This window comes from Chlorocebus sabaeus, chromosome 28 (genome assembly GCF_047675955.1).
Source record: "Chlorocebus sabaeus isolate Y175 chromosome 28, mChlSab1.0.hap1, whole genome shotgun sequence".
Taxonomy (NCBI): Eukaryota; Metazoa; Chordata; class Mammalia; order Primates; family Cercopithecidae; genus Chlorocebus; species Chlorocebus sabaeus.
Window position 1 is genome coordinate 1918819 of NC_132931.1, and position 27919 is coordinate 1946737.

The following is a 27919-nucleotide window of genomic DNA, read 5'->3' on the forward strand; positions in this document are numbered from 1 at the left end:
GGCCAGGTGCAGTGGTCACGCCTATAATCCCGGCACTTTGGGAGACCAGGTGCACGTATCATTTGAGGTCAGGAGTTCGAGAGCAGCCTGACCAAAATGGTGAAACCCTGTTTCTACTAAAAATACCAGATTAGATGTGGTGGTGGGCGTCTGTAATCCCAGCTATTCGGGAGGCTGAGGCAGGAGAATCGCTTGAACCTGGGAGGTGGGGGTTGCAGTGAGCCCAGATCACACCACTGCACTCCAGCCTGGGTGATAAGAGTGAGACTCCATCTCAAAAAAAAAAAAAAAAAAGATAAAGAATTTCCTAAGAGTGGAATCATGTAATGTGGAGTCTTTTGCAACTGGCTTCTTAAACTCAACATATTTTTGAGATGCATCTGTGTCGTATCATGTAACATGTATCAGTAGTTCATTCACTTTTATTGTTCAGTAGTATGCCATTATATGAATATACCAGTTTTTAAAAATCCGTAAATAGACATTTGGTCTGTTTTTAGTTTTTGGCTATTATGAAAAAAAGTACTGTGAGCATTCTTCACAAGACTTGGTGAATGTGAATTTCAGTTTTCCTTGGGTAAATGCCTAGAAGTGCAATTGTTAAGTCACAAAGTAGGTATATATTTAACTTCAGAAGAAACTCCCAAACTGTTGTCAGTGTGGTTGTACTACTTTATACTTGCTCAGCAATTTATTAAAGTTCCATTTGTTACACATTCTCACCATCCTATGGTATTGTCTTTTAATTTTAGACATTTTCATGGTTGTTGAAATGGTACTTCATTGTGGGTTTTTGTTTTTTTTTTTGCTTTTTTTTTTTTTTTTTTTGAGGTGGAGTCTCGCTCTGTCGCCAGCCTGGAGTACAGTGGTGCAATCTCGGCTTACTGCACCCTCCACCTCCAGGGTTCAGGTAATTCTCCTGCCTCAGCCTCCCGAGTACCCACCCAGCTAATTTTTGTATTTTTATTAGAGATGGGATTTCACCATGTTAGCCAGGATGGTCTCGATCTCCTGACCTCATGATCTGCCCACCTTGGCTTCCCAAAGTGCTGGGATTACAGGTGTGAGCCACCACACCCGGCCCTCATTGTGGTTTTAATTTACATTTTGCTGGCGATGATTGATGGTTAGGAACTTTTTTTTTTTTTTTTTTTTTTTGAGACAGGGTCTCGCTCTGTTACCCAGGCTGGAGTGCAGTGGTGCAATCGTGGATCACTGTACCTTCCGGGTTCAAGTGATTCTCACGTCTCAGCCTCTTGAATAGCTGGGATTACAAGTGTGTGCCAATATGCCCAGCTAATTTTTGTATTTTTGTATTTTTAGTAGAGACGGGGTTTCACTACGTTGGCCAGGCTGGTCTCAAACTCCTGACCTCAAGTGATCCACCTGCCTCAGCCTCCCAAAGTGCTGGGATTACAGGTATGAGCCACCATGCCCAACCAGGAACATCTTGTGTTGTGCGTATTGGCTGTTTATACTTGTGAAATGTCTGTTCACATCTTTGTTCAAACTGGGTTATTTGACTCTATATTATTGATTTCTAGAAGTTTTTTATATGTTGTGGATGTGAATCTTTTGTCGAATGTGCACTGTGAATATTTCTCTAGACTGTGGCTTTTCTGTTTCCATAAAGGTATCTTTTGAAAATTTTAATTTGGATACAGTTCACTATATCATATTTTTTCTTTTATGGTTAGGGTTTTTTGTATTTTAAGAAATTTTTGCCAACCATAAGGTCACAAAGATAGTCTAGATTTTCTTCTAGAAGCTTCGTAGTTTTAATTTTTTTAAAGCAGTTTTTTATAGTTTTAATAAATTAGTCTCTTACTCTTTTAGATGTGTTAAATATACATTTTCACATGTCAACTTACAGTCTTCAGTGCTGCGTGGCTCTTTGTTTAATAGAAACTAATCTCTGTGGGAAATTCATTTTAAGGAAGACACATACATATGCACGATGCATGCAAACAGATAACAGGGAATAGTAAATCTCACTTCCGTTATATTTTTCAGTATCTTCTCAGTCAATGAAATGGCATGCTAACACAGTTCCAATGCAGTACACGTGAAGGGCAACACAGAGATGAAAGCATCCTTGCTTACCATGCCAAACTGCTGTATGCCCATCCCACAGAGTTGCCTCCGTGTTCCTTGCATCATCCCATAAATTACGAGAGTAGGCTTCTTTTAATACGTTCTTTCTTTTATAAATGTGTAAGAAAATAATAGGTACGGGCGCGGTGGCTCACGCCTGTAATCCCAGCTCTTTGGGAGGCCGAGGCGGGCAGATCACGAGGTCAAGAGATCGAGACCATCCTGGCTAACACGGTGAAACCCCATCTCTACTGAAAATACAAAAAATTAGCCAGGCGTGGTGGTGGGTGCCTGTAGTCCCAGCTACTCGGGAGGCTGAGGCAGGAGAATGGCGGGAACCCGGGAGGCGGAGCTTGCAGTGAGCCGAGATCGCGCCACTGCACTCCAGCCTGGACGACAGAGCGAGACTCCGTCTCAAAGAAAAAAAAAGAAAATAATAGGTAGAAAAGAAAAAGTAAAATAAGGTAGTATTAAAAGTGTTAATGGTGTAAAAACCCACAAGAATCAGAAAAATCATATAGGGCACAGGATCCTGTCCTGCACCACAGGTTTGATTTTTTTTTGTTTTCTTTTCTTTTCTTTTTTTTTTTTTGAGTTGGAGTCTCGCTCTGTCGCCCAGGCTGGAGTGCAGTGGTGCGATCTCGGCTCACTGCAAGCTCCGCCTCCTGGGTTCACGCCATTCTCCTGCCTCAGTCTCCCAAGTAGCTGGGACTACAGGTGTCCGCCACCACACGTGGCTAATTTTTTGTATTTTTAATAGAGACAGAGTTTCAGCGTGTTAGCCAGGATGATCTTGATCTCCTGACCTTGTGATCCTCCCGCCTCGGCCTCCCAAAGTGCTGGGATTACAGGTGTGAGCCACCGCGCCCGGCGTATGGGTTCGATTTTTGTTTGTCATTTTTCTTTAGGTGAAAATGAGAAATTCAGTTTCTTTTTTCACTGCCATAGCAGGTCTTTAATTTTGATACAGAAGTTAAATATATTGTCCCCAAACTTCAATGTCTGTATTCCTAGAGTGGTGGCAGGAGCTCATCAGGGGCTCAGTGACTGAGGGGGCAGACAGATTTGCTTAGGCGGATTCCTCCTAAGCACCCTGTGTGGAAGAAGCCAATTTTTTTTAAATTGTTTATTTTTTTGAGGTAGGGTCTTGCTCTTTCATCCAGGCTACAGTGTAGTGGTGCAATCTTAGTTTGCTGCAGCCTCCCACCTCCTGGGCTGAAGTGATCCTCCCACCTCAGCCTCCCAAGTGGCGTGCCACCATGCTCAGCAAAAATTTTTTTGTATTTTTTGTAGAGACAGGGTTTCGTCATGTTGCCCATGCTAGTTTTGAAATCTTGGACTTAAGCGATCTGCCTGCCTTGGCCTCTGAAAGTGCTGGGATTATAGGCATGAGCCACCTCGCCTGGCCCTGTGTGTAGTTTTAACTTTCATGTTTGGGCCTGTGATTCGTCTTGAATTAATTTTTATGAATGGTGTGAGGTAAAGGTCAAGATTTATCCCACCTCGGCCAATATGGATATCCAGTTGTTTTGGCACCATTTGTTGAAGACTTGTCAACCTAAATAACAGAGAGGGGCTCTCTAGAAGAAAATGATGGTTATTTTGGAATAGAGCATTGCAATGGGAATATGCAAGCCACAGTAAACTGTGTTTTCGGGGAGGTACAGGAAGACAAAGTTTACTTTTTAATTTTTTATGAGTTATTATAAGTTAATGAAGACACTGTTTTTTTTTTTTTTTAAATTTTTTATTTTTTTAGACAGGGTCTCGCTCTGTCACCAGGCTGGAGTGCAGTGGTGTGATCTCAGCTCACTGCAGGCTCCACCTCCCAGGTTCACACCATTCTCCTGCTTCAGCCTCCCAAGTACGGACTACAGGCACCCGGCTAATTTTTTTTTGTATTTTTAGTGGAAACTGGGTTTCAACTTGTTAGCCAGGATGGTCTTGATCTCCTGACCTCGTGATCCATCCTCCTTGGTCTCCCAAAGTGCTGGGATTACAGGTGTGAGCCACCGCGCCCGGCCAAAGACAAAGATTTTTAAAGGAAAAAATGAGGAGGATTATGTAATTGTTTTGAAATAATTATCCTTGGCTGCAAAGATCAATAACAAGGGTGACAGCAGTCCGAGGGTAGGCTGGCAGTTGCTGGGCAGATGACGTTGGCAGATAAGCATTTTTCTGTGTAAGGTTGTGGTAGTCTTTGAGCAAAGTTGTGGTTTTTGTAGAATCTTTTTCATTACCAGGCATACAAGATAACTCTCCTCATGGTCTTCCCTGCCTCTGTTTTTCTTAACATTAGTGACTCCATTTTGATTTTGACAACTTTTACATTTCTTCCTTTTGATCAAGATCTTTCTCAGAAAGCATGACTGATCATTCATCCTGTAGTTATTTTTATTTGTTTATTCTTTTGAGACAAAGTCTTGCTCTGTCACCCAGGCTAGAGTGCAGTGGTGTGATCTCGGCTCCCTGCTACCTCCGCCTCCTGGGTTCAAGCGCTTCTCCTGCTTCAGCCTCCCGAGTAGCTGGGATTACAGGCATGCACCACCAAGCCTGGGTAATTTTTGTATTTTTGGTAGAGACAGGGTTTCACCATGTTGGCCAGGCTGGTCTGGAACTCTTGATCTCAAGTGATCCACCTGCCTTGGCCTCCCAAAGTTCTGGGATTACAGGTGTGAGCCACCGCTCCCGGCCCTGTAGTTAAGTTTTTTTTTTTGAGACTGAATCTCACTCTGTCTCCCAGGCTGGAGTACTGTGGTGTGATCTTGGCTCACGGCAACCTCTGCCTCCCATGTTCAAGTGATTCTCTTGCCTCAGCCTCTGGAGTGGCTGGGATTACAGGCAACCACAACCACTCCCAACTAATTTTTATATTTTCAGTAGAGACAAGATTTTGCCATCTTGGCCAGGCTGATCTTGAACTCCTGACCTCAAGTAAACCACCCACTTCGGCCTCCCAAAGGTGGGATTATAGGTGTGAGCCACCGTGCCTTGCCCAGATTCAAAGTTTAAAAAGGGAAAATAAAAGGTAAACTTAATAATAATATGACAATGTCAGTTTGCATAATGGCTTTGACTCATGAATCTAGGCTTAAAGAAAACCAATTGAATAAGTCAAATCACCATAGGGAATTAAGTGAGACCTGCTGTAACCTTATGGCCTGTATTGTTTTATCTATATGAGTTTCAGCTTTCCCAGAGGAATTTATCCAGGTACAGCTTGTAATATGAGAAATTGCACAGACATTTTCTTGTTTAATGAATTGATACAAAAATATTTCTTAAGTTAGGTTTTGTTAAGTTACCAGCAGAGGCTATTGATTATAAAATTTCAATTACACTATTAGTCTACCAAGTGAGCAGAGTAGCATTAAGAGGGGTAAAAGTCTCATTATGATCTGAAGTCTTATTCCAACCTCCTGGAGAAAGCTATTTACACTGTGAAAATAGCAACTTTTTCTTCTGGTTTGTAGTTTGAATATCTTTGGTCATGACATTGGGCAGTTGGGTGAACATTTTTTGTGGTTCATAAATCAGACATGAGGCTTATTTCTTAAAATTTATCTAGTTTCAGCCGGGCGCCGGTTGGTCACACCTGAAATCCCAGCACTTTGGGAGGCCAAGGCTGGCAGATCACTTGAGGTCAGGAGTTCAAGACCAGCCTGGCCAACATTGTGAAACCCTGTCTCTACTAAAAATACAAAAGTTAGATGGGTGTGGTGGTGTGTGCCTGTAGTCCCAGCTACTCGGGAGGCTGAGGCACGAGAATCACTTGAACCCAGGAGGTGGAGGCTACAGTGAATCATGATTGCACCACTGCACTCCAGCCAGGTCGACAGAGTGAGACTCCGTCTCAAAAAAAAATTATCTAGTTTCAGCTAATGAAACTTTATAAGCCAGCTGGAGAATTGTGACCAAGTATTGGAGGAAATTAGAAGAATTCAGGATCTAGTCCAGTCTACACGTAGATAACAAGAACTTTAAAACAATGCACAGGGCTATAATCTATAATAAGAATAGGTATATTATAGTTTTTCTATAGAGATATAACTTTTTCTTCCCACGTTGATCACACAGGAATCGCAGATTTAAAACCCCTGAGCTAGGAAGCCAAACCAGGGCGTCTTACATACAATCTTAAGGATCTTGGGCCTTCCAGGAAGTGACAATTTTTACTGACTCATTGCAAGTCTGGGAACGCTGGAAGCCAGGCATTCAATGCACATTTTCAAATAAGACATTTCAGTCAAAGCCTTGCATATATATATATTTTTATATATATATAAAAAGGTATATATATAATAGATATATGTTGTATATGTGTTATATATGTCTATAATATATGTTATATATATTATAGATAGCTTATGCAAGAAAAATGTCTTAAATCTGTTAGACAAAATATTTAAGAACCAAAAATGAAAAGTCACAAACACATTATCGTCATCAATTACTTAATTTGAAGTCATTAAATTTTATTTTGCTTGATCTTGATTAGCAATTTTATGGAGTCAGACGCAGTACCATTGTACTACAAGGTTGTCCATTGACAGTTTTATGCACCAATCAGTTTCTTTAATATATTAGAGTTCTGGAAGTTGTCATTTAGTCCATTGATCTTAAAGTTATCAGAAATGTGTTCAAGAATACTTGCTGGGCCGGGTGCGGTGGCTTACCCCTGTTATCCCAGCACTTTGGGGGACCGAGGCGGGCGGATCATGAGGTTAGGAGTTTGAGACCAGCCTGGCCAATTTGGTGAAACCCCGTTTCTACTAAAAATACAAAAAGTAGCTGGGCGTGGTGGCGTGTGCCTGTAGTCCCAGCTACTTGGGAGGCTGAGGCAGAAGAATCGCTTGAACCTGGGAGATGAGGTTGCAGTGAGCCGAGATTGCACCACTGCACTCCAGCCTGGGCAACAGAGCGAGACTCTGTCTCAAAAAAAAAAAAAAAAAAAAAAAAGAGTACTTGTTAAAGTCATTTCCGTAAAAAGCAGTTTTGGAATGTAGCTGATTGCAGATGTTTTCAGAGAATAATTCAGAACGGTAACAGTGGTTGACAACAACAACTTAGGAAAGCCATGGTTAAGATCCGATGAAATTTCCCAATTGATAAGGAATTTAGTTATTTCTTACATGCAGTGTTTTAAGATAACAACCTGGATCATAGGGCCATCAGACTTCTATACATTTCATATAATCTTTAGAATATTCACATGAATAACATAACCATACAAATACAACTTTAAAAAGGAATCAATTATGACTGATAACATATTTTAATGAGTTTATATACTTTTTAGAATATTTATATCAATAACATACCCACAAAAATAACTAAAAGAAGAGCTAATATTACTTATTTGTCCATGCATTCCGTATGTTTCAAAAAAGACGAATCATTTAATATCTCTATAAGATGTGACATACATTACTTGAAGCTTTTCAGGGGCATAACTGGACAATCATAAAGTTAATTTTAGGTCAGAAAGAATTTTGGAGTTTGATTCTGTGGAAACCTGCCAGAGGTGCCAAAAGGTTCAAAACACTTGATCAAAACAGAATCACAGGTCATTCATAAATAGTAGTTACTCATTTAATCAGAGTGATAATTAAAAGACTTCAAAAGCAATATGGAAATTTACATGGATAGAAAAACCTTAACCTGGCCTGGCGCAGTGGCTCACGCCTGTAATCTCAGCACGTTGGGAGACCGAGGCAGGTGGATCACAAGGTCAGGAGTTTGAGACCAGCCTGGCCAACATGGTGAAACCCCATCTCTACTAAAAATACAAAAAATTAGCCAGGTGTGGTGGCGGGTGCCTGTAATCCCAGTTACTCAGGAGGCTGAGGCAGGAGAATCGCTTGAACCCAGGAGGCAGAGGTTGCGGTGAGCCAAGACTGCGTCACTGCACCCTAGCCTCAGCAACAAGAGCAAGACTCCATCTAAAAAAAAAAAAAAAAAAAAAGAAAAAGAAAAAAAGAAAAACCTTAACCCTGTAAAGCTCAGTTTTCCCAAGTAATCGAAAATCTAATAAAGACGGCATAGGAGATTATCTTGATAAAGCATAAAATATATATATATATTTTTAAAGGCCAGTTACCAAAAATGCAAAGAAAAACCTTTTGTATTGTGATTGCCTGTCTTTGTGGGAAATCCATTTAGGTAACTTGGAAGTCAAACCTGATTAAAAGTGTACTTGAATTTAATCAGAAACAGAAAGAGCATATTGAGGGTCATGAGTGTATACTGTATTATAGAGGAATGTAAAAGAAAACTAATACCTTGCGACTGGGTGTGGTGGCTCACGCCTGTAATCTCAGCACTTTGGGAGGCTGAGGCAGGTGGATCACATGAGATCGAGAGTTCAAGACCAGCCTGGCCAACATGGTGAAATGCTGTCTCTACTAAAAATAAAAAATTAGCTAGGCATAGTGGTGTGTGCCTGTAGTCCCAGCTACTCAGGAGGCTGAGGCAGGAGAATTGCTTGAACCAGGGAGGCAGAGGTTGCAGTGAGCCGGGATCACGCCACTGCACTCCAGCCTGGGTGACAGAGTGAGACGCTGTCTAAAAAGAAAAACAAAAAACAAAAAACACCCTAGTACCTTGAGTAGGGGAATGCATAACTCTTAGTAACAGCATGGGAAGTTTCCTCATTACAGGGAATAATTCAGACATATCAAGAAAAGCCAAGAGTACAGAATCAAATTATACTGAAGGAAAACATTGCTTTCTAGGCTTTTAAAATAAACATGTTAGTGTCAGGCCATAATAGCAGAGTTAGAACTAGGAAAAAAAAAGTTAACAGGAGTTGACAAAAAGGTTGAAGGAGAGAGTTATCACCCCAGCCAAGCAAAAAGATATACCTTTTTAAGAGAAGAAAGAACAGAAGGCAATGATGTATGACCTGCAAATCATTTGCAGTGAGGTACAGCAAAGGTTGAACTTCTGATATAAATTTGAGAAATTTCAAAAAGAAAGAACTTTTCCTGAAGAAGTGAAATGAAAAACATTACATCTCCAACCTGAGAGTAGGAAAATTAATTAGATCTCAGGAAGAAATAGAAATAGTTTAGGAGATGAGTGTTAAACAGATTTCAGAATTAAAAATCAAAACCTCTTGCAATGTTATTGAAAACAAATACTTTAGGTAAACCATGTTGTTTTTAATATAGGTAACCAAATTTTAAAATTTTTGTATTAGTGTATTTTTAGCATCATAGATCAGTTTTTAGAAAGACTAAACATAAACAATCTCTTTTAATTATAGCCAACTTAATCATGTGCAAAATTCCTTTTATAAATTGTCTTTTTGTGAACCTGATCATGACTTTTCTTGGATCATTGTTAATGTGCTTGGACTTTCTGCTTTGTTCTACACTTCCTTATCTTAAATAAGCAGTCATTTTAGTTTAGAACAAAAACTTACCACATGAGATTCTTTCTCATACAAAGTTATTCTTTTCTTTGTAACCTTCCTTAAAAAATATATCTTCGTATCCATAACTTTTTTCACATCTCTCTCTCTCTTTCGGTATTCTATTTCTTTCCATATCCATATTTTGAAATAACCTTTAAATAACCTCTAAGTTAGATAAAATTATTCTTTAAAAAATTTTTAAATAAAAAAAATGTTAATTTTTTTTTTTTTTCTCGAGAGAAGGTCTCACTCTGTCAACCAGACTGGAGTGCTTGCTGTAGCCTCAAACTCCTGGCCTCAAGTGATCCTTCTACCTCAGTCTCCCTTGTATGAGCTACTGTGTCTGACTCTAAATCATTCTTTTCTCAATAAGGAACACATTTTTATGCCCATCTTATACTTTTTTCTTATTAAAAAATACCTTATATGTTTTAGGCACATTTTATATATAGAATTCTACATATTCATTAGAATTTTAAACTGTTCTTAACCTTTACTTTTAGTGAAAACCTAGAAAGCAAGATCTTGTTTTTCACTTATAACTGTTTTATAGATGAGAACCATTTTATAATTTTTAGAAGTTTCTTTCCCTGTACCATAATTTGGAAATGACCCAGACATTTAATTAGTATTTATTATTTGATTGAACATAACTTTAAGATTTCAAATTACTTGAAAAATTCATTTAGAAGCATTTATCCCATTTACATTGATGTAATTTATTTATTAACAGTTTACCTAGATTATTCATGAGAATTGGACAAAGCTAATTGTCATTTCAAGTTATTTCCCTGTTAATCATTTTTATAGCTTGTGAATATCAGGTGTCCAAAAACTCAGGATATAAACCTGTTTTTTTTTTTTCAACCAACAGTAATAAATTAGTCTTATTTATCAAAACATTACACAAACGAAGATCATTCTGTTGTAGGCTGGGTTGATAGTTTTATAACCTTGTTGTGAAACCGTGATGTCTTAAAATGTCTAATAGAGACAAATATAAACTGTCTGAGCAGTAAACCTAGGCAAAGATGCATGCTGACAAATTTGAAGATATTTTAATTTTTATCTTACCAATAACTTTAAAACCAACTTATTGATTACAGATTTACATAAGTCATGTGAACTGAAAGGCATTTGGGTTAATTACTATATATTTTATGTGAGCACTCCTTTCTCTTTAAGGGACTTCTTGCCAACTAACTATGCCCAGTTATACAATGTAGACACAACATACAATACATGCACATACATATAAACACATAAATATGCACACAAGTAAAGATCTTATAGTTTTCATTTTTGAATTTTCATCATAAGATTGTAATACAAACTCACTGGTTTATAAGACAGTCGGATCCAGATTATATTTCTGGCAAAACTGGAACCTGTTCATATGTCTAAACTTTATTTGCCTCAATAGCTAATCTAATAATGAAGGCCGTGGGCCAAAATTTTGGGTACAGCAGTTTTCATGGTACTTTGATTTTTAAAGCATCTTTGAAACCATCCCCCAACCCCTGCCACTTTTTTGTAGTTTCAGATGAGTTTAGGGTTAAAATTTCGATGTTTACATAATAGCTAGGACTGGTTGAATTGTATAAGTAAAATAAAATCTCCAGGTAGCCTTGAATTAGTAACATATCTATCTTTTGTTTGCCTGTCTGGTTTGCTTAATTAACAAATGTAGGCAGGGAAGAACTTTAGCAGGTTTTTTTGGTTTGTTTTTTGTTTTGGCTTTTTCTTTTTGCCTCTGCGTGCCGGAAAAAGCAAGATTTTTTTGTGTGTGTATGTGCTGGACAGACATACCTTGTATTATTGCTCTAAGCTCAAGATTTTGACCTGTTTGACTTGAGTGCCTAGCATTATAAACATCTATCTAGTTCTTTTTCTTTTAGAGATTGATTTTTCAATTAAGTGTTTCATCACCATACACAGTTGCTAGTTAGGCAAACCTAAATTTATATTTCTAAAAGGTGTCAAAGTTGTTGGTTACCATGGAGCTGTTGTAATTCATAAAGTCATTAATTTGAAAGCCCTTTAAAAGACTTCTCTCTCTCTCTCTCTTTTTAAAAATATCTTGGCTGGAATGCCATAAGCAGTGCGTTTCATCTCAACACCAGTAGAAAAGTCAGCAGATTTAAAGTAGGCAGAAAAACAAATAGAGAGATAGTGAGTTAGAAGACTCAACATGTTAACTCTATAGTTGCAGGTCTTTTTGAATAATGACGCTTGGTGCTCTGAATTTTCCTTTTAATGTGCCCATCAGTTGAAAAATGTGCAGAAGAATGGGCCATAATATATAGCCTTCTATAGTCCCAGAAAACTTAGCATGCCTAAATGTTTGAGAATCTTACTCCATTTCTTATTCATCTCTCAAGAGCAAAGAAAATTCTATAAATCCCATGAGGAATTCAGACTAGTGTTTTAGATGGTGGCAACCACCCTAGTAGCTTTTTTAAAATTTTGAGATGGAGTCTCACTCTGTCACCGAGGCTGGATTACAGTGGTGCAATCTCACCTCACTGCAGCCTCCACCTCCTGGGCTCAAGCGATCTTCCCACCTGAGCCTCCCGAGTAGTTGTGACTACAGGTGCGCGTGCCACCACGCCTGGCTAATTGTTTGTATTTTTTGGTAGATACGAGGTTTTGCCATGTTGCTCAGGCTGGTCTTGAACTCCTGAGCTCAAGTGATCTGCCTGCCTTGGCCTCGCATGGTGCTGGGATTATAGGCATGAGCCACCGCACCTCGCCGCCTAGTGGCTTTTAATTAGCCATTCTGTGCCCACTATCCAGAACGTTTATTTTGGTCTCAGAAAGTTTTCAGAAACAAGCCTGGGAAAAGAGTCAAACCAAATGAAAAGAATCCAAGATAAGAGTGTTCAAAAACATTTTAACCTAGGCATGCATATCAAATGAGATATTAAATGAGGTACACAAACCAGAGAAGTCATGCCTCCCAGAGAGAATGTCAATTTTGTAGAAACCAAGAGTACTTAATCCAGAAAGACGCTTTTCTTTATACTAGAAAATACTTTCCAGAAAAGGTAAAAAGTCTTATCAATCATCCCAAGAGGGATGTGTCATTCATTATTAAGGTGGCCTTATCCAAACCACGTTCCAAATAAAGTAAAAAAGCCTTTACTAAAAGGAAGGAGACTCAGACTGAGAGAAGACATACCAGGACAGAAAAGGAGAATCATGGTGGTGGCGAGCTCAAGGGGTCAAGTGAGTGCTGCAGTGGTGCCAAGAATCACCAATTCTTACAGTGCTTTTTCAGGTCCTATTTCTGACACCAATTATGTGAACCAGATAACAAACAGAGAGAGGCCTTTTTTCTAAGAGAAAAAATGTTTATTTGGGAATAGAACATAGCAGTGGGAACGTAATAAATTAGGTCCATTTTCAGGAAGACAATGGTTGGTTTTTTTGTTGTTGTTGTTTGTTTGTTGTTTTTTTAAGAGACAGGTCTTGTTACTTTCTCCTGGCTGCACTTGAACTCCTGAGTTAAAGTGATCCTCCTGCCTTGGCCCCTCAAATAGCTGGAACTATTGTACCCACTACACCCTGCTTTTTTTGTTTGTTTGTTTGTTTTGTTTTTGTTAGAGAGTCTTGCTCTGTCACCCAGGCTGGAGTGCAGTGGCACAATCTCGGCTCACTGCAACCTCCGCCTCCCGAGTTTAAGGGATTCTCCTGCCTCAGCCTTCCTAGTAGCTGGGATTACAGGCACACGCCACCACGACTGGCGAATTTTTTTGTATTTTTAGTAGAGATGGGGTTTCGTCATGTTGGCCAGGCTGGTCTCGAACTCCTGCCCTCAGCTGATCCGCTCACCTCGGCCGCCCAAAGTACTGGCATGAGCCACCACGCCCGGCCTACACCCAGCTTTAAAGGAAAAAATGAGGAGTGTTACAGAATTGTTTTGAAGTCATTATTCTTGGCTACAAAGATCAATAACAAGAGTGATGCTGTCGAAGGTTAGGCAGGCAGTTGCCGGGCTGATGTCTTAACAGACGTATTTCTATGTAAGGTTGTGATGGCCTTTGTTCAAGGTTGTGGCTTTTTGTAGAATCTTTTTTGTTATCAGGCATACAAGCATGAGAGCCCTTTCTTCATGACCTTCCCCAGCTCTGTTTGTCAGGGCTTTCTTAACATAAGTAATTCCATGTTGGTTCTGATAACTTCGTACTTCCCTTTCTCCATTGAATTACTTTCTAGGCCATTGTAGACAGTCAGTCCATCATACGGGCAGGCCTATTTCTGGTCTCTCCAAATTCTGTGCCACTGATATATTTGTCTTTCCTGTGCCAATACCACATTGTCTTGATTATGTGAGCTTTTGTTGTCAGTCTGAAATTATGTAGTATAAGTTCTCCATTCTGTTTTTTTTTTTATAGCCAAGATCACTTCCACTCTTCTTAATTCTTTGCATTTCTTTTTTTTTTTTTCCCCCTAGACGGAGTCTCGCTCTGTCACCCAGGCTAGAGTGCAGTGGTGCGATCTCGGCTCACTGCAACCTCCACCTCCCAGGTTCAAGCAATTCTCCTGCCTCAGCCTCCTCAGTAGCTGGGATTACAGGCGCACGCCACCATGCCTCATTTTTGTGTTTTTAGTAGAGACAGGGTTTCACCATGTCAATCAGGCTGGTCTCAAACTCCGACCTCAGGTGATCTGCCCACCTCAGCCTCCCAGAGTGCTGGAATTATAGGCATGACCCACCGTGCCTGGCCGACATTATTATATGTACACATTTTCGCATGGAGATGTTTTCATTCATTTCCTACCTGTGTCTATGAGTGTTCCGATTTCTCCTCAGCCTTGCCAGCATTTATTATTGTTCATTTTTTTGATTATTGCCATCCTAGGGCATGTCAGGTAGTATCTCTTAGAGGTGCGTTTTCCTAACGACCAGTGATGTTGAGCATCTTTTCATTTGCGATTTGGATGTTTGTATGTCTTCCTTAGAGAAATATCTCTTCAAATCCTTGGCCCATTTTTACATTGGATTATGTGTCTATTGTGGGATGGTAAAAGTTCTTTATATATTCTGGATAAGGGCTCTTTATCGGGTACCTGATTTGCATCTCTTGCCACTGTTTGTACTGTATCTCCAGGAGCTGAGTGACCACAGGCCACCAGTAACTTAGCTCCTGGTGATGTAGCACCTCCAGTCCTGTCTGCCAGACCTTTTCTCAGCCTGTTCTGCCATAGAAAGATTCCCCATACAAAACTCAGTCTCTTTACTGTTATTGGTTAGCTCAAATCTGACAGTACTAGGCTGGGTGTCGTGGCTCATGCCTGTAATCCCAACACTTTGGGAGGCCGAGGCAGGCGGATCACCTGAGGTCAGGAGTTTGAGACCAGCCTGACCAACATGGTGAAATCCTGTCACTACTTAAAAAAAAAATAACTGGGCGTGGTGGCGCATGCCTGTAATCCCAGCTACTCGGGAGGCTGAGGCAGGAGAATCACTTGAACCCAGGAGGCGAAGGTTGCAGTGAGCTGAGATTGTGCCACTGCACTCCAGCCTGGGCGACAGAGTCAGGCTCCTTCTCGAAAAAATAAATAAATAAATAAATAAATAAATAAATAAAATAATAACAAACTGGTAGTTCTAATTAAACCAACTTTTCTTCTCCAACCATGCTTGACTTTTTACATTCTTTATTACAGTTCTTAAACATTTCTATCCTGGGTTCATACCTACGATCCCTTCTGCTGACTATGTTTCACTCTCCATTTCTACATGCCCTTTCCAGCATGAGCCCCGCCTCTCCCTGTGCCGGCCTTTTCCATTGTGCCCACTTGGGCTTTGCAGGAAACATCCCTTTGTCTTCATTTTTCTCCGGGACTGCCCCTGCCCATTTTCACAATCCACACCTGATCTTTGCTTGATACTTCATTTACCTTGGTGGTCCTTCCTAATAAAGAACCTGATTCTTAGCTGCTGCTGTTGTCAGAATAACATTCTCCAGATTTCTCTGTTGAATCTTTTTAGTACAATCTGCTCCACAGGCCTGTTGCTATTATATGTGGATATTCGAGAAACTCTTCTTCCTGTTTTTCACTCCTTTTCCTCTGGCTTTATCCTAAGGGGCAGGAATATTCTGACAGATGACACTTACCTTCTTTTTAAATTTGAGACAGGCTCCTTCTGTCGCCTAGGCTGGAGTGCAGTGGCACGATCTCGGCTCACTGCAGCCTCAGCTTCCCAGGCTTCAGTGATCCACCTGGAGGAGCTGTGATTATAGGTATGCACCAGCACGCCTGGCTAACATTGGTATCACCATGTCTCCCAGGCTGATTTTGAGCTCCTGGAGTCTCATGATCTGCCCACCTTCGCCTCCCGAAGTGCTGGGGTTACAGGCGTGAGCCACCACGTCCGGCCAGGCTGGAGTGCAGTGATGCAGTCAGGGCTCACTGCAGCCTTGACTTCCCTGGGTCAAGTGATCCTCCCAACTCAGCCTCCTGAGTAGCTGGGACAATAGGTGCGCACCACGATGCTTGGCTAGTTTTAAAATTTTTCTGTAGAGACAGGGTCTCCTTATGTTGCCCAGGCTGGTCTTGAATTCCTGCACTCAAGTGATCCACCTGCCTTGACCTCTTTTAAGTGCTGAGATTACAGGTGTGAGCCACTGTGCCCAGCCAGATGACACTTCTGTTATTCCATCTACTCTTGATGACAATATGCTAAATCCTGTCATTTTATTTTATTTTATTTATTTTTAATACTTCTCATATCCCAAGTTTCTTCTTTCCAATCCAGTGATTTTCAGTAATATCAGACTCAGTGCCTTTTGTTTATACCATACTCTATAATATTGTTAAAGTAAATTTATGGATAATATAATATGTGTTTTGCCCAAACTATAAGATAATGAGAGAAAAAGGGAAGTCCTTTGTATTAAATATTATGTATTTCTGTACAAACATAGTCTGGCACTACTATATTAGAAGGTGCCAGGAAGCAGTTAGCTACTTGCACCTTCTTATAATAGATAAGTTTAGCTTTAACAGAGGTAAAATGGCTGACTGCAGTGGCTCACACCTGAAGTCCCAGCACTTGAGGAGTCCGAGGCAAGTGGATTGCCTGAGGTCAGGAGTTGGAGACCAGCCTGGCCAACATGATGAAACCCCATCTCTTCAAAAAATATAAAAATCAGCCAGACATGGTGGCATGTGCCTGTAGTCCCAGCTACTTGGGGGGCTGAGGCACGAAAATTGCTTGAACCTGGGAGGTGGAGGTTGCAGTGAGCTGAAATTGTGTCAGTGTACTTCAGCCTGGGTGACAGAGCAAGACTGTCTCAAACGAAAAAAAACAAAAAAACAGGCCTGGTGCAGTGGCTCACACCTGTAATCCCAGCACTTTGGGAGGCCGAGGTGGGCAGATCCGGAAGTCAGGAGTTTGAGACCAGCCTGGCCAATGTGGTAAAACCCCATCTCTATTAAAAATACAAAAATGAGCCGGGCATGGTGGTGGGCACCTGTAGTCCCAGCCACTCAGGAGGCTGAGGCAGAAGAATCGCTTGAACCTGGGAGGCAGTGAGCCGAGATTGCGCCACTGTACTCCAGCCTGGGCAACAGAGCAAGACTCTGTCTCAAAACCAAAACCAAAACCAAAACAAACAACAGAAGTAAACAGACTAGCGGTTATTATTATTATTATTATTTTTACAAGACTTTCAAGACAGACTTGTTTATATGTGATTAAGAGAGGGAAATAACCCTTACTGAGGTAGGGCTAGCATGCCAACAAATGACAGGCTTACCTTGGACATATTTCAGGTTTCATTCCAGACCACTGCAATGAAGCAAACGTCACAGTAAAGCGAGGCCACACAAATGTTTTAGTTTCCCATTGCTTATAAAAGTCATGTTTACACTATACCGTAGTCTGTTAAGTATGCAATAGCATTATATCTAAAACAAAATGTAATTTTAAAAACTCATAACTAATTAAAATGTACTTTATTTCTAAAATTGCTAATGATTGGGCTGGGTACAGTGGCTCACGCCTGTAATCCCAGCACTTTGGGAGGCTGAGTTGGGTGGATCATGAGGTCAGGAGTTCAAGACAATCTTGGCCAAGATGCTGAAACCTCGTCTCTACTAAAAATACAAAAATTAGCCAGGCGTGATGGCACACACCTGTCATCCCAGCTGCTCGGGAGGCTGAGGCAGAAGAATCACTTGAACCCGGGCGGCAGAGGTAGCATCGAGCCAAGATTGCGCCACTGCACTCCAGGCTGGGCGACAGAGCAAGACTCTGTCTCAAAAAAAAAAAAAAAAAAAATTGCTAATGATCATCTGAGCCTTCAGCGAGTCAGTCTTTTTGCTGGTCAGCCCACTATTTGTGATGCTAATACTGACAGTTGAAACACGGTAATGATACTCTACTGCTTCCTTTGTTCACTTATGCTTTCCTCTATGTCTTTAGAACATTATTTTGGCGTTAAGATAACATCTAGTTTTCTGTCAACCATTAAGCGAATGTTTGTCTTAAAAAAAAAAATCCCACAAGTTGATAATACTAATACTTCCCTGAAATAATATCTAATTAGAGTTTGTAAAAGCATTTTTTAATTCTGTCATTTATTCTGCATTTACTAGCTGGCATTATTCTGTAAAGGAGAGCTTTTCTTTCTTTTTTTTTAATCAACCAAGAATATTTAGTTACTCTGAAATACAGTTCCTATTGATATGGCATGATAAATGCCTGATTTGTTTTCTCTTAAACTACCAATTTTCAAAGTAGGAGTTGTTTTACTTGCCACTTCAAATGGTGACTTTTTCCCTTGGTTTTGAATGTAATGATGCATTTTCATCAACTCCATCCATTATAGTTATTTTCTGTTTTGATCATCAAATTTTCACACTTTGGCTGGTGGGAAATTTTTCAGCGGACTCCTGTGTCTTATTTTTAAATTTTAAAATGTTTTCAGTTTTATTGCTGTATAATTGACATATGAGAAATTGTTCATATTTAAAGTGTACAAGTTGATGAGTTTTTTTTTTTTTTTTGAGATGGAGTCTCATTTTGTCGCGCAGGCTGGAGTGCAGTGGTGCAATCTTGGATCACTGCTACCTTTGTCTCCTAGGTTCAAGAGATTCTCCTGCCTCAGCCTCTCAAGTAGCTGGGATTACACGCTCCTGCCACCATGCCCAGCTAATTTTTGTATTTTTATTAGAGACAGGGTTTCACCATGTTGGCCACAGTGGTCTCGAACTCTTCACCTCAAGTAATCCACCTGCCTCGGGCTCCCAAATGTTGGGATTACAGGCATGAGCCACCCTGCTCTGCCAGATAAAGTTTTATACATGTATATGCCCGTGAAGCTATCACCATAGTTAAGATAATATTTCTTCAATACAAAATGTTTTGTATTTCCAAAATACAAAAATGTCCTTGTTCTTCTTTATAATCCAAATTTCTCTTTACTTCCTGGAAACCACTGATTTCCTTTCTGTCACTGTATGTTAATTAGAGAGACATGATCCTTCTCCCCAGCCTGCAGCCCCCTCAAGTGGCCTGGCCTGTGAAATGCTGTCGATCCCTGCTGGGCCTGAGACTCTCTTCCCCCACCAAGAGATACGATGTTGGCTGGGTGGCACCAGCAAGAGGGACCCCACCACCACCAGTGGCCCAGCTGGGGGACCTTCTTTGTCCTTGTGGGTCTGAGACTTCCCTCTCTACCCAGAGATACTGGGGCTGCCAGACGGCATAGGTCAGACAAGCTGCCACAAAAGCAGCCTGACCTTGGAAGTCGGCTGGCCTGACTTTCTCCTTCTCCACTGAGAGACTCCCAGTGGGACAGTCTGGAGGAGTCCCTCCCTCCCCCTCTGACAGCTCCAGCAGGGACCAGTGGGAGTCTAAGAAAAATTACACTGCAAAGGCTCTGAAAATTAAACTGCCCATTGGAACCATAGCACACAGAAGTAGGCCAGGACCTGCATGCTAAATTGAAATAATGTACTAAAATAGAAGAATGAATGAACCAGGGTCTAGAATTTCCAACATAATAGACAGAATGTCTCAGATACAACAGAAACATCTCTTGCCATACCAAGAAACAAGAAAATCATAACTTGAATAAGGATAATCAGCTGACAGCAACACCAGATAAATCAAATGATGGAATTAACTGACAAGGATTTTAAAGTAGCTGTCATAAAAATGTTTCAGCCATCAGTTACAAATTGTCTTGAAACAAATGAAAAAGAAATCTCGGCAAAAAAATAGAAGTTATAAAAGAACCAAGAGGGAATTCTAAAGCTGAGAAGTATAGTAAGAGAAATACTGTGATTGATGGGCCCAGTAGTCAAGTGGAGATGACAAGATAGAATCAGTGACCTTAACAGATCAATAGAATGATTGGTGAACAGGACAGAACAATAGAACTTACCCAATCTGTGCCGAGTGTCGTGGCTCACGCGTGTAGTCCTAGCACTTTAGGAGGCTGAGGCAGGTGGATCACCTGAGGTCAGGAGTTCAAGACCAGCCTGGCCAACATGGTGAAACCCTGTCTCCATGTACAAGGCACCCATCGCATCTTATGAGACTTAATTCACTACCACAAGAATAGTACAGGAAAGACTGGCCCCTGTGATTCACTTTTCTCCCCAGGTCTCTCCCACAACATGTGAGAATTCTGGGAAATACAGTTCAAGTTGAGATTTGGGTGGGGACACAGCCAAACCATATCAAGTTCCATGGTGAAATTTTCAACAAATGCTGCTGGAGCAATTAGATATCCATAGGCCAAAACCAGCAGAAAAGAATAAAAGACCCAAATACTGCTCCCCCCAACAAATTCCAAAAAACAGTGTCTTAAACCTCACACCTTATATAAAAATTAATTCAAAATGGATCACAGACTTAAACATTTGGAGAAATCATTTTTTAAAACGAAAAATATTCCATCCTCTTCTCACGTGCTTCTATGCCTGTGTCTTACAGAGTCCTTTTGAAAAATCCTTTTAGTCCTTCAGTATTGGATTTGGACGGCACACCTCTGGGAAGCTCTCACTGATCCTTTGGTGAAGCTACCTTGGTTGCTCTTCCATCTTATGGGCTCTAGTCCTTACATTATCTGTCCCCTGTGCACGGGCAGAGAGATCTCTGGTCTCTCTTCCTGTTCTTATAAGGACGGTAGTTCTGTCAGATTTGGGTCCCACTCACATGACCTCACTTAACTTTAAATACCTCATTAAAGAGCCTGTATCCACATGCCTTTGCATTGCATTGAGGCTTAGGACTTCAATCTGAATGGGACAGGGCAGCACAGGACAGTTCAGAACAAAGTATATTAACTTCTTAATTAAGTGATTGAAATGTACAGTTATTCAGCTTTGTTTCTCTAATGGCATGAGATTTTGTGGAAATTTTCTGTGACTCTGGCATTTCTTGGACACTGGGTTTTCAGTGCTATTTGCAAGATTTGAATGTTTTGTTTGCTGCCTTGTACATTTTATTAGGAACTTGGAAGAGGTGTGTAGGCACAGGTATCTTGAACAGTATTTTCCCTTCACTCCTTTTTTTCTAAATGCAGTACTGAGATGGACAAGGAAACTTTTTTTTTTTTAAAGTCAGAACAAAAAATAGTTAAAAGTATTCATGATCAACTGACAGTAATTAAGCTGGTAGAATTTTATGTAATGTTCTTTCATTGTGGACAGGCTTATATTAATAATAATACTTTGGGAGGTCGAGGCGGGCAGATCACTTGAGATCAGGAGTTCAAGACCTGCCTGACCAATATGGTAAAACCCTGCATCTACGAAAAATACCAGTATTAACTGGGCGTGGTGCCGCATGCCTGTAATCCCAGCTACTCAGGAGGCTGAGGCAGGAGAACCACTTGAATTGGGAGGTGGAGGGTGCAGTGAGTCCAGATCACACTACTGCACTCCAGCCTAGGCAACAGAGTGAGACTTTGTCTCAAAAGAAAAAAAAAAAAAAAAGTAGTACACTGACACACATCATACATGTGTAAAGGCTACTCATTCATGTCTCCACTTTCCTTCTCCTTGTTCGTTGCTGGTATTGTTAATTCCATGTTATTTCAGTCACTTGGCCTCAAAATCAGTTATTTTGGATGACTTCCTCTGGTGTGCCCCTCAGTGGGGAATGACATTGATTTCACTTCTTCAGTAACCTACCAGTTCCACTGATCTTAGGAGAAAGTCATCATAACCTCTCTCACATAACCTCCTCCCAGGCTTCACTGCTTTCACTTGTACTGAAATCAAGCTGGTCTTACACAGAGCTCTGGACAGATCTGATTTTATCTTTTAAAGCTTGATATTATCTTGATTCCAACCCTAGTTGATCTAGGTATTTCTTTAGATTACCTTCTTACTACATGTACCAACTTATATGACTCATGATATATGTTTTTATCCCTTGCATCAAATGGTGATTTTTTTGGAAATGGGAATAATAATCTATTTCTTACATACCTGCTGCTTGCCCCCACAATGTCTCAAATATGTATACTCCAGGGCTGGGCACAGTGGCTTACTTACAACTGTAATCTTAGCATTTGGAGAGGCTGAGGTGGGAGGATCGCTTCAGACCAGGAGTTCAAGACCAGCCTGGGCAACATAGTGAGACCTCATCTTTACAAAAAATTAAAAAATAACCAGGCATGGTGGCTCACAGCCATAGTCCCAGCTACTTGAGAGTCTGAGGCGGGAGGATTGCTTGAACCCAGGAGCTGGAGGTTGCAGGGAGCTATGATTGCATCACTGCACTCCAGCCTGAGGAACAGAGCAAGACCCTGTCTCAAAACAAAACAAACAAAAGAACCACACTCCAGGATTGTTCTCCCGTACCCATCCTTCTTTATTCAGAGCAGGGATACGCTTGGATATGCAGACAGCCCCCATTTTTTAGGAGTCTGTTTTATCTGTTTCTTAGCATTATATATTATTATACTAATATTATTTGAAGGAGTCTGATGGATTTGAAAATGAAAGCATTAGTGGTTCTCCCTATAGAGTTTTCAGAGTTAATGAATGATAGGTTTATTTCATTGGGCTTTAGTAAAAACCCAAGGCACTGCCAAAACACTAAAATGCTCCAATGCTAATTTCCTGCGTCATGCAGATACCAGTAGGAGTATTTATGGTTACGAAACACATGGTTTCTCTTAAAAATGATGCCTTGGTGGTTTGTTTCTGTGCGTTGACGATTTTATTCAAATTGTGATTTGTTTACTTGTCATAGTCGATGCTTCGAGGGAGAGGAGGTTGTTACAAACACACCTTCTATGGAATTGAGAGCCATCGCTGCATGGAAACCACCCCGAGCTTGGCGTGTGCTAATAAATGTGTCTTCTGTTGGCGGTAAGTAAAAATGAATGGTCATGGTGATCGAATATGTAATGAGCTGTGGTAATCAATCTGCCCAGCTCACACTCAGACTCACCTAAGAGCTCTGCTGTCTTGGTGATTAATCTTTTTAAGTGTGAATGTTAGTGTCTAAAAATTTTGTAGACAAATATTTTTATTTCTCTTGGACAAACACTGAGGAATTGCTGGATTTGTAAACATCCATTCGTACAATTTGTCTTTTTTAACTGGTGAGTTTAGTTTGTCTTATTTATAGTGATTATCGATAAACAGTGATACATTATTGATAAGTTTATTTTTATTCTATCCTTTTGTGCTTTCTGTTTATCTTGCTCTCCTACATTGTTTTCTTTTTTTTCTATCTATGACTGGTTTTATGCTAAGGTATCAGCTTGGGTGTCTTGTTATTGGAGGCTTTTCAGTTTATCTTGCTGGAAATATAAGCAGTGAATGTTGTGTTTCAGCTGGTTACAGCCTATTGTATGCAGAGTTGAGTCTTTTACAGCAATTGGGAATAGTTTAAGTGAAAGAAAATGGCTAAATTGCACAATTCTGTCTCTCTTTTTTTGGGGGTGGTGGTGCTTGCTACTAACTCATTTCTTTTTCTTTTCTTTTTTTTTTTGAGATGAAGTTTAGCTCATTGCCCAGGGTGGAGTGCAATGGCATCATCTCAACTCACTGCAACCTCTGCCTCCTGGGTTCAAGTGATTCTCCTGCCTCAGCCTGCCAAGTAGTTGGGACTATAGGTGCACACCACCATGCCCAGCTAATTTTTGTATTTTTAGTAGAGATGGAGTTTCACCATGTTGGCCAGGCTGGTCTTGAACTCCTGACCTCAGGTGATCCGCCTGCCTCGGCCTCCCAAAGTGCTGGGATTACAAGCATGAGCCACCGCACCTAGCCTACTAACGCATTTCTTTGCTTCACTTAGAACTGCTTACTCTTCAACTCCTAGTTCTCTATGCCAACTCATGTCTCCGTAGCAGTTCATTTTGTTGTGGTCACTAATGACTTCCTTACTATCAGATCTAATAGAAGCTACTTAATTCTTATCTTAGTTGAACTCCAGTGAAGCATGCTAGGAAAGAAGGGGAAGGGCCACCCCTTCTGTTAGATTCAGAGACACCAGTCTCTTCTAGTACCCCACCCACCCTTGTTAGTTTCTTTTCAGTTTCCTCTGTTAGCTCTTCTTTCTGCTTCTGTCCTTCGGCCGTCTTTTATGACTCTGTGTGATGATGGTGGGAGACATAAACCATTTCCATGGCTTCATTTACCTGTAGTTTGACATCTTTAAATGCTTTATCTCCAGTCTCAGTCTCTTTTCTGAGTTTTCATTCTCCATATCCAATTTCCTGTTGCATACCTTCACTTGGATCATCCACAGTCATTTCAAGCTTAATATATTTATCATGGAATTTATTAGGCTTGTGTTAACTTGTTCTGTTTTGGGTAATGGCACTATTAGCTGGACATTTCTTCTCTTTTTCTCAAACTCACTATATCCATTTGCTTATTTAATTCTATTGATTATGTGAATCAGATTCTCATTATTTCTCCCTTTAGCAACCAAAATGATTTGATACTTTCTAGTCAGTGTCATCTCTTAATTTATCTCCATATTGACACAAGAGTTATAATTCTCTTTTTTCCAAAGTTATTCTTAAAAATGTTATTTTGATTATTATAAATGCTTATAATAATTTGATTTGGGGGTTATTTTATGATTATTTGGGGGTTACAAATAAATTTTAGCAAGTAGACAATGTTACATGTATGAAATCAGTGATTAATGGGATTGACTATTTTGAATTGGTGACACTATTTTGAGTTGATATTATTTGACTCAATAGTGGTCAGAAACTTTGCTCATAGACAGCTCTGTCCCGCCTCCTGTATGTCATTGTAACAAATTGCAACTTTATCTACTATATGCCCATTGACATAGATTTATAATTGCTGTTTTATACATTTGTCTTTTACACCATCAAGAGAAAAACTAGAGGAGTTACAACCCAAAAATACTGGCCGGGTGCAGTGGCTTATGCCTATAATCCTAGCACCTTGGGATGCCAAGGTGGGTGGAGCACTTGAGCCCAGGGGTTCAAGACCAGTCTGGGTAACATGACGAAACCTCGTCTCTACAAAACATGCAAAAATTAGCCGGGCATGGTGGTGCATGTATGAGGTCCCAGCTACTCCAGAAGGATGAGGTGGGGGTGATCATAAGTCTGGGAGCTGGAGGTTGCAATGAGCCTTAATTGTGCCACTGCACTCCAGCCTGAGTGGCAGAGCAAGACCCTGTCTCAAAACAAACAAACGAAAAACAAACACAAATAAAAATCCAAAAATACAACAATGGTGACTTTTGTATTTACCTATGTATTTTATCTTTATGTTGTTCTTTGTATATTTGTATGATATGAGTCTGTTTAGTGTCCTTTCATTTTTGTCTGAAGAACTCGCTTTAGCATTTATGGTAAGGCAGGTCTGTTAGCAGTGCACTCCCTCAGCCTTTATTGTCAGTGTCTTAATGTCTCCTTCAGTTTTGAAGAATTTTTTGCTAGATATAGAAATCTAGACTGATAGTTTTTTTCTTGTAACATTTTAAATATGCTCTTCTACTGCCTTCTGGCCTCCATGGATTCTGCTGAGAAATTGGCTGTTAATTTTATTAAGGATATGTGATGAGTGCCTTCTCTCTTGCTTCTTTCAAGTTTCTTTGTTTGTCTTATTCTTCCAACAGTCTGATTATACCATACCTTGGTATGGATCTCTTTGTGTTTGTACTACTTAGAGTTTGTTGAGTTTCTTAGTTCTGTAAATTCATGTCTTCTACCAAATTTGGGAATTTTTCAATAAGCATTTCTTCACATGTTCTTTCTGTTCCTTTTTCTCTCCTTCTGGAACTTTTATTATGCCTATGTTGGTATGCTTGATGGTGTCCTCCAGCTCTTTTTTTTTTTTTTTTTTTTTGAGATGGAGTCTCACTGTGTTGCCCAGGCTGGAGTGCAGTGGCCGGATCTCAGCTCACTGCAATTTCCGCCTCCCGGGTTTACACCATTCTCCTGCCTCAGCCTCCCGAGTAGCCGGGACTACAGGCGCCCGCCACCTCGCCCGGCTAGTTTTTTGTATTTTTTAGTAGAGACGGGGTTTCACCGTGTTAGCCAGGATGATCTCGATCTCCTGACCTCGTGATCCGCCCGTCTCGGCCTCCCAAAGTGCTGGGATTACAGGCTTGAGCCACTGCGCCCAGCCACCAGCTGGTTCTTTTACATGTATTTCCTCTTTTAGTTGTCTTGGGATGTGGTAAAAACAAACAAAACAAAAATCAAAACACTAAAGGTATCTCTTAGGTCATTCTGTTAAATCAGTGGTTCTCAACTGGGGGCAAAATTGCTATTTCTTGTCCCATACAGAGATTTGAAACATTTAACAATGTCTTAAGATATTTTTTATTGTTAGAACCTAGGAGAGTGCTACTGGTATCTGGTGGGTAGAGGCCAGGTATGTTGCCAAACATTCCCTAATGCGTAGGACAGCACTCCACAACAAAGGATTATCTAGTCCAAAATGCCAATTGTGCTGAGGTTAAAATAACCTGTGTGCCATGGTCTGCAGTTACTATTTCATTGAAGGGTATTGCTGGAACATGGCAGCACTGAAATAGAATGTGACCAGGCCGGGCAAAGTGGCTCATTCCTGTAATCCCGGCACTTTGGGAGGCCGAGGCAGGCGGATCACGAGGTCAGGAGTTGAAGACCAGCCCGGCCAACAGAGGGAAACCCTGTTTCTACTAAAAAAAGTATAAAAAATTAGCCAGGTGTGGTGGCGGGTGCCTGTAATCCCAGCCACTTGGGAGGCCGAGGCAGGAGAATTGCTTGAACCCAGGAGGCAGAAGTTGCAGTGAGCAGAGATTGCACCACTGCATTTCAGCTTGGGCAACAGTGCAAGACGCCATCTCAAAAAATAAAAAAAAAAAAAGAAAAAAGAAATAAAATGTGACTAAAACACCACTTTTTAGGGATAGAGTATGTGTTTACAGAGTTTGAAATATTATAGGGTGAGCACTTGCAAGACAAAAGTATGTTAGCCATATGATTATGTGGACTGAAGTATTGGGATCACATTATACTTAGGTTATAGGACAAATAATCAAGTATTTTGTGTCCTAGTTGTTCTTGTTTCACAGTTTACACGAACTATAAAACCTAATCTCTTAAGATTGTTGGCATAAATAGTTGGTTTTTTTCCAGGTCAAAATTCAAAAGAAATAACAGGATCTAATGGGTAGTGCTCCTCAATCTTCATTTCCTGTTCATAGCCAACAACGCAGTCTTTCAGTTTCTTGAGCAGCACATTTACCCAGAGTTTTGGAAAGCAAACAGTATGATTAACGCATTCCTTAATGAGATTTTTAGGAAGATCTCAGTAAATGGAGATATTTCATTTGCCATGGCTTCTGGTAAAGAAGGACTAATATATGAGATTTTAAAATTAGAATTTGCCATCTGTTTCAATGAAATGTATAACAAGAATGTCAGAAAAGGTTCCTTAAAAATTGATTTAAATGTTACATAAATGCTTTTATTATTGTCCTTTTCTTTTAGCAGATTCTTAAAATAACTTCTGAGCCTGAGTTTCTCAGCTGTAAAATAAAACAACAGTACCTTCCTTACAGGGTTGCTGTAAGGCTTAATTGCTTGAGTGAGATTCTGTATATGACAGTGGGGTGTTTTTTATTCTTTTGAGACACAGCCTCGCTCTCCAGGCTGGAGCGCAGTGGCGTGATTTCGGCTCACTGCAACCTCTGTCTCCTAGGTTCAAGTGATTATCCTGCCTCAGCCTTCCAAGTAGCTGGAACTACAGACATGTGCCACCACACTGGCTGATTTTTGTATTTTTAATAGCTGGGATTACAGGCGTGAGCCACCAGGCCTGGCCGATGACCATGTTTTTGAACTACAACATCATGTACACAGATGTGATTTTTTCAAAATGAAATTTTTACTTCATTTTGATTATATGTGAAGTAGACTGTTACGGATAGATAAAATA

At 40.4% G+C, this 27919-nt stretch overlaps 1 protein-coding gene across 3 annotated transcripts in view; it reads left to right on the top strand.

Moving 5' to 3' along the window:
- The window catches only part of LOC103246597 (S-adenosyl-L-methionine-dependent tRNA 4-demethylwyosine synthase TYW1), a 266737-nt gene that overhangs the window by 58745 nt on the left and 180073 nt on the right, over nt 1–27919 (top strand). For all 3 annotated transcript variants that reach the window (XM_073012657.1, XM_037990534.2, XM_037990535.2), the window contains exon 10: nt 22740–22858. In XM_073012657.1, coding sequence (XP_072868758.1) covers nt 22740–22858 — 119 coding nt within the window. The remainder of the gene's footprint in view (nt 1–22739; nt 22859–27919) is intronic.